This window comes from Chenopodium quinoa, unplaced genomic scaffold (genome assembly GCF_001683475.1).
Source record: "Chenopodium quinoa cultivar QQ74 unplaced genomic scaffold, ASM168347v1, whole genome shotgun sequence".
Taxonomy (NCBI): Eukaryota; Viridiplantae; Streptophyta; class Magnoliopsida; order Caryophyllales; family Amaranthaceae; genus Chenopodium; species Chenopodium quinoa.
This window is the reverse complement of record NW_018742630.1, coordinates 2,672,102-2,679,085: the sequence shown is the minus strand read 5'-3', so window position 1 is coordinate 2,679,085 and position 6,984 is coordinate 2,672,102. Positions and strand designations below refer to the sequence as shown.

The 6,984-nt window shown below is 38.6% G+C and overlaps 1 protein-coding gene across 1 annotated transcript; it reads right to left on the bottom strand.

Moving 5' to 3' along the window:
- Nucleotides 1-205: 205 nt before the first annotated feature.
- LOC110721773 lies at nucleotides 206-4,283 on the bottom strand. Its single transcript, XM_021900961.1, has 6 exons — nucleotides 4,172-4,283; nucleotides 1,480-1,564; nucleotides 1,252-1,425; nucleotides 809-1,209; nucleotides 345-659; nucleotides 206-264 (listed from the first exon to the last, which is right to left on the bottom strand). The coding sequence occupies exons 1-6, from the start codon at nucleotides 4,281-4,283 to the stop codon at nucleotides 206-208; spliced, it is 1,146 nt and encodes a 381-aa protein (XP_021756653.1).
- Between the last annotated feature and the right edge of the window lie 2,701 nt (nucleotides 4,284-6,984).

Genomic DNA, 6,984 nt, shown 5'->3' with positions numbered 1-6,984 from the left:
CTACTCTCATGCCATGCCTGCAAGGAATTCCATAAATCTGCCATACCCCACATAGGCACCTTTTTTCAGCAAAACTGACAGGGAGCACTGATTTTCCATCAGTGACCTCATACCCATCAGCACTAGGGTATGCCTTGCAACACCTGGACTCTTGAGTTATCACTTTAAGTTTGGCCTAGATTCTTGGAGATATATCATCATCTATCTAGTCTGCAGAAGCTTGCTTCCTAGTGCACATCCTGACCATTGTTGTTCTCCTAATTCCTAACATTAATCACCACAAATGTTAATGATACATTCACTAATATAGACACATTACATGTACATAACAAAGAATATGTTACCTTCTAACAAAGTCAGAACAGGTCTTGCTCTGTCCATACCCAATGTGGCATTAAAGCTTTCCACAAAGTTGCTTTTGTTTACATCACATTTGACAGCCTCATTGAATTTGTGCTTGGTCCATGTTGATTGGTCCCCAACTTTAGACAACCATATCAAAGCAGCTGGATTGACCTTCTGCAGCTGTTGCATGGCTTTCTTGAATGTGAACTCAGAATAGGTCCCACAAGCCCTCCAGAACAGGCTAAACATCAAAGGACCAGGGAATGGTTTCTTCCAATTCTTTCCAGATGCTTGCAGCAATATCTTCTTCCAGCCTTTGGCCACAACTCAGTTAATGCAGCATCTATACCCTATAAAAAAAAAGACAGATGTAAGACAAAGAAATGCTCACGGAAGTTAACAAAGAAAATTGAGGCTAAGTTTCATACCTTCTATCTGTCTGAGATAATGAACCACTCATCACCTCTCCCACTGTCTTTCAGCAAGTTCTTCAAATGCCATACAAAGAACTTCCAATTATCTGTGTCCTCAAATGATACAATTGTCCAAGCAAAGGGGAATAGCTCATTGTTTGCATCCAGTGCTACTGCAGACAACAGGACACCACCATAATTCCCCTTTAAGTGAGCCCCATCCACACCTATGAAGCTCCTACAGCCAACTAGCAACCCATCTATACAACCTTTGAATGATAGAAAGATACTGTAGAACTGCAAAGGCCTGTCAATATGATCTTCAGGTGTCCAAGCACAGAATGCAGAAGAACCTGGGTTAGTTGATCTCACCATTTCACAGTAGTCAGGAAGCTGGGCATATGAGATTTTATGACCCCCATTTAAGTCCCTTTGAGCCTTTGACCTCATCCTGTATAGAGTACTTGCAGACATTTGTACTCCATATCTTTACCAGAGTAACTGGTTCAATGATTTGGCAGGGATATCATTGTTGGCTCTTATATCCTCAAGCAACACTCTTGCAGCCCACTTGGTAGACACCATAGGATTCTTCACCTCTAAACCAGAACAAGTGTGCTCCATATTCTGAATGGACTTGATTGCCCATGTGACACCATCAGGAAGCCTAGATGTATGCAGCCTTCACTCACAGTTACTTGCAGAACATTTAACTGTCCACCTCAAATTAGATGCCTTGAGCACAACTACAGAAAACCCACTTTGTATGCAGTAATCCCTCACAACATCTCTCAAATGTTGTTTATCTGTGAATAATTGCCATGCCGTGATGACAATTTTGCCACTACTAGAAAACAGCTAATCAACGACGGAAATAATCCCTCAGAATATCCTAAAATTCCGTCGAAAATACCGGTTTCCGACGGAATTCCGTCGGAAGGCACCGTCGCATTACATTTTGTAGGAATTTGGCTATATTCTGAGGGAATTTCCGTCGGAAAGATCCTTTCCGACAGAATTTCCAGCGGAATTAAGGTTGTCAGAGTCAAGTTTGACTTTATTGGGAATTTCGTCGCAAATTTCTGACGGAACTGTTTCCGTCGTTATATTATATATTCCGATGGAATAGTCCGTCACAAACTTCCGACGGACTCAAATCCGTCGGAAATTTCCACACGGATTTTCCGTTAGTTACTGCCGGAAAAAAAAATAAAAAGAAAAAAATCTACCTCGCCCTCACCCACCAGGCCCACCACTGTAACCCACCACCTTAACCCACCTAACCCTAACCCACCAGATCCACCACCTTAACCCACCATCGTAACCCACCACCGTAACCCACCACACCTAAACCCACCAAAACCCTCTAACCCAAACCCTAACCCCCCACGCCTAACCACACCCTTAACCCACCACCGCCATTAACCCGCTTTACCCCACCAGATCCACCACCTTAACCCTAACCAACCATCTTCACCTACCAGACCCGAACCCACCCACCAGAACCCACCAACCCGGACCCACGTCACTGTTAGGTTTACAGTGAATTTCAAACTAGAAATCACTTAAAATATCAAGAAATACTTAATAAAATGTGTGGGAAACAAAACCTAAAGATATAATTACAAGACAACGTAATGTAATTAAACAAACACAACAATGGTGTTCCAATCAAGTATAATAATCTATGAAATTACAGAAATTTCAAAAGAAAACACTAGTGAGAAGATTAATTACACTTGCCTAAAACTCCAAGCCGAAGAACCACACATGAACATGAGAATTGCAACGTCCCTTGAGACTATGATCTTGATACACTGTCAAAGGCGTATGAATACTTTTCTAAAGGGATTAATTTCCCCCACACGGTGCTTGGGTTAATCCGGAAATTCCCTTTGAGATACAATTGACAGCACTTTCCGTTCTTAGCACAAAGAATCGAAAAACCCGATGGATAATTCACAAAGGAGGCTAAAATCAAGAAGTTTTTCTCAAAATAGTTTGCAAGAAAATTTAGAGAAAAATGGAGAAATTCTTGGGGAGAAGAAGAGAGAGTAATGTTCTCATTACATATAAAATAGAATCACCCGTCGAATAAAACCGCAAAACGGCAAGAAGCGCGGGCGTGAGGGAAGAGGCGCGGGTGCGCCACCACAGCAGCGCGGGCGCGCCTCCTTCTTTGCCTAAAATCTTCAAATTTCCAGAAAGTTAGCGCGATTTTAGCGCGGTTTAGGCGCGGGTCGCGCCATGCCATGGCGCGGGCGCGCCTCCAAACTTTTCCAGAATTTCCAGAAACTCATCGCGGTTTATGCGCGATTTTGTCGCGGGTCGCGCCTAGCTGGCGCGAGCGCGATACAGAAGAGCGAGCGCTCCTCCGACACTCTAAATTATCAACACTCACCACCCACCATAAAAACCCCTAACCCGTGACAAAAAAAAAAAACATAAAAAAAAAACCAGAAATTCAAAATTAAATAAACAGATCTAAAATCAACACAAATTTCGAAATTTAACAAAAAAGAAATTATACTATACAATTATCTCAAATATTTTAATTTAAATATATAATTATTTCAAAAAAAAAGTTATACATTGAAAATTTGAACAAAATAAAACTAGATCTAATTCTAACCAATATTAAATGTAGATCTGTTTTCGGTGTTGGTGTTGTCGGAGGTTGTTACGGTGGTGGTGTTCTTGCGCGGTTGGTGTTGTCGATGGTTGTTGCAGTGGTGGTGTTGTTGCAAAGAGGAGTGATAAGGAGATCGAGAAGAAAGAGAAAGGGGGGAAAAGGAGGGATGAGAAGAGAAGGAGGAGGAATGAGGAGTGATAAGGCCGAGAAAGGGAAAGAAGAAGAAGAAAAGGCGAAGAAGAGGAGAGGGAAAGAAAGAGAAAGAAGAGAGGAGAGAGAAGAAGAAGAGGGACAGGGAGAGAGAAAAGGAGAGGAAAGAGAACTAGGAGAGAGAATAGGGGGGTTATGTCTTTTTAGGATTTAGGTTTTTTTTTAATATAAAATTCGGTCGGAAAAGGGTTAAATTTCGTCGAAATATTCCGACGGATTTAAAATCCGTCGGAATTTTCCTACGGAATCAAAAACCGTAGGAAATTAATATGTTCCGAGGGATTTATTTTCCCTCGGAATTTAAGCTTCCGACGGAAATTTCCGTCGGGCAACATTTTCCAAGGGAATATTCCGTCGGAAGCAGTAAATTCCGAGGTAAAAAAAATCCGTCGAAATATTTTCGAGGGATTTTCCGTCGCAACTTATCTTTTCCAACGGATATTTCTGACATACCAAAATTCCATCGGAAATTTTGAATTCTCCAACGAAATTTACGTCCGTCGGAACGATTCCGTCGAAAAACGGCATATTTCTAGTAGTGTGCCAAACTACTCGTCATTGTACAACTTACCATTTTTGTACAATTTTGCAAAGTAATCTTCAGCTTCATTGTCAGTCTCCCACATAGGGTCTTTCCAAGGGTCAAAGTTGTCAACAACTGGTCCCACATCATCTTCATCCATATCATCTTCATCTTCATTTCCCTGATCTACATTATCATCTTCCTGATCTTCATCTTCCTAATCTTCATCTTCTTCAGAATCTAATTCACCACCACTCAGAATAACTTCATCTCCACCCAAACTCACAGTAAGTTGGTTTGATGGCTCGGATGCTTCATCAGAACTTGTTCTGATAATCAATCCCCTCCTCCTAGCTGTAGTCCCTAGAATTCTTTTCTTTAATGTGCTAGATGTCTTGGAAGATTTAGAAGATGTCACTATCTCCCTAGAGGGCCTTGTTGCTTGCCTTGTGATAACATTCATCTCAGATAGAGGTGGTGCAATCACATCTGTCCTAGCTTCTATCTGACCCTCGCTTTGGAACCTTTTTCTTGGACTTCTTCTGAGTACCTGGACTGGTTTGGCTAGTTCTATAAGTGGTAACCCAAATTCTTTCCTCACCTCTTCTTCTCTCTTCTCATACCTCTCCCTAGCCAACCTCTCAGCCTCAGTCTCTACTGCATTCTCTAGTTGCTTCCTATACCATGCCTTCAAGTCTCTTCCAGGTCCACTATACCATATCCTACCTCCTGTCAGCCTGACAGGTGCTTCTTCCCCCCTAACTCTACCCTTACCTCTCCCCTTACCTCTATAGGTCTCCCCCTCCCTCTTCCTCTCCCCCTCCCTCCTCCTCTCCCCCTACTCATGTATTCTTGTTCTTCTTCCATTTCCCTTATCAAATCAGCCCAGGTATCATCACTAGGTACTGCATTATATATTTCAAGTATAGGATTTTCAACAGGTTCACCATCACTTTCATCATCAGCTTCATTATCTCCCTCATTAACAGGTTCACCATCACTTTCATCATTAGCTTCATTATCTCCCTCATTAAACAGGTTCGGGAATAGGGTATGGAACTAAGTCTACAGGTTCTCTGACATTGGATGAAGTGTTTCTCCTAGGGGTTAGTTTCTTATGTCTTTCAACATCTATCACAGATTAACTTGAACTACCCTTTAGATTCCTTAGACTTCTCCTAGGGATTCCCTTTTCAGGATCACATTCTGTCGTACCCAACTGTCCTACACTTTGTTTCAACTCAGCAGCTATCCTACTTGCCCTCAAAGTCCTAGCAGACTTCAGTAACTCATTTGGTGAATTAGCCTCACCCACCCATATATGTATAAGGTCTTTTCCATTTAAGTTAGTAAACATTTTCATCAAGTCTTGATCATTAATCAAGTCCACATGTTTCATTTTGTGAACATAAGCAAAACTAGCATGTTTTGGAATTGGTTTCTTACTCTCAACGGCCTTATCCCAATACTCTATCACTAGGTCAACTATATTGACTGTGTCAATATCCTCAACTACCACATCAACCTCAACACCCTTATACTGAAACCTCAACACCACCGCATCACTCATTCTAACACCATACCATATTCCAAGCACAAACACAAACAAGCAAGTCCATAACACAAAATCAGTAAACAAGATAACAAAAACTTTCATTTTAGGACATAATACTTCAATACAACCACATAAAACATGCAACAAAACGATCATGCCAAAACAGAGTACATAACATGCACAACTCAAACATTATATAAAAATTAGGGTTTTGGATGCATACCTGAACTTCTTTTTGGCAAGATGATGCAGAAAGATTCGATCTTTCACCGGGTACCCCCGATTCTCAGCCAAACTTGAATACCCTAGTCGCAATTTTTGAAATCAAAAAAGTTTGAATCCCCCTTTACTTTACCGCAGAAGAAAAATGACTATCACCGTCTATTTTTGATGGTATTATAGAATTCGCATTCAATGCTCTGCGTTTTTTTTGTGTCTCGATGAACATTTTGATGGCAAAGGCCCCAGAAGGAAGAAGATGAAGAGTAATGAATAGGGAGAACGAAGGAGAGATAGAGATAAATTTAATGGAGGGAATTAAAATCGGGTGGTTGGGTAAAATAAAAAGGGGGCATTTTTGTCATTTCGCTATTTTGGTTAACCATGGTTTAATTTTATGTTAAAACACCATCATTAATGTCATCATTAGGAGAAAAAAGATAACTAAGGTCATTTTGTATAATCCAAAAAAAGGGGGTTACCGTTGGTGCATAGCAATTGTTGGGGGTCGATGTTGATAATGATAATAATAATAATAATAATAATAATAATAACAATAATAATAAGAATAATAATAAGAATAATAATAATAATAATAATAATAATAATAATAATAATAATAATAATAATAATAATAATAATAATAATAATAAGAAGAAGAAGAAGAAGAAGAAGAAGAAGAAGAAGAAGAAGAAGAAGAAGAAGAAGAAGAAGAAGAAGAAGAATAACAATAATAACAATAATAACAATAATAATAATAATAATAATAATAATAATAATAATAATAATAATAATAATAATAATAATAATAATAATAATAATAAGAAGAAGAAGAAGAAGAAGAAGAAGAAGAAGAAGAAGAACAATAATAATAATAAGAACAATAATAATAACAACAATAATAATAATAATAATAATAATAATAATAATAATAAGAACAATAATAATAATAATAATAATAATAATAATAATAATAATAATAATAATAATAACAACAATAATAAGAAGAAGAAGAAGAAGAATAATAAGAAGAATAATAAGAAGAATATTAAGAATAATAATAATAATAATAATAATAATAATAATA

Bases quoted from the DNA above. Each gene is read 5' to 3' on its own strand.
- LOC110721773 (XM_021900961.1), bottom strand. From the start codon at position 4,283: ATGGATGAAGATGATGTGGGACCAGTTGTTGACAACTTTGACCCTTGG. The intron at 1,565-4,171 runs GTAAGTTGTACA...AATTATTCACAG, and splicing joins TGCAAAATTGTACAAAAATG to ATAAACAACATTTGAGAGAT. The intron at 1,210-1,251 runs GTAAAGATATGG...TACTCTATACAG, and splicing joins TCATTGAACCAGTTACTCTG to GATGAGGTCAAAGGCTCAAA.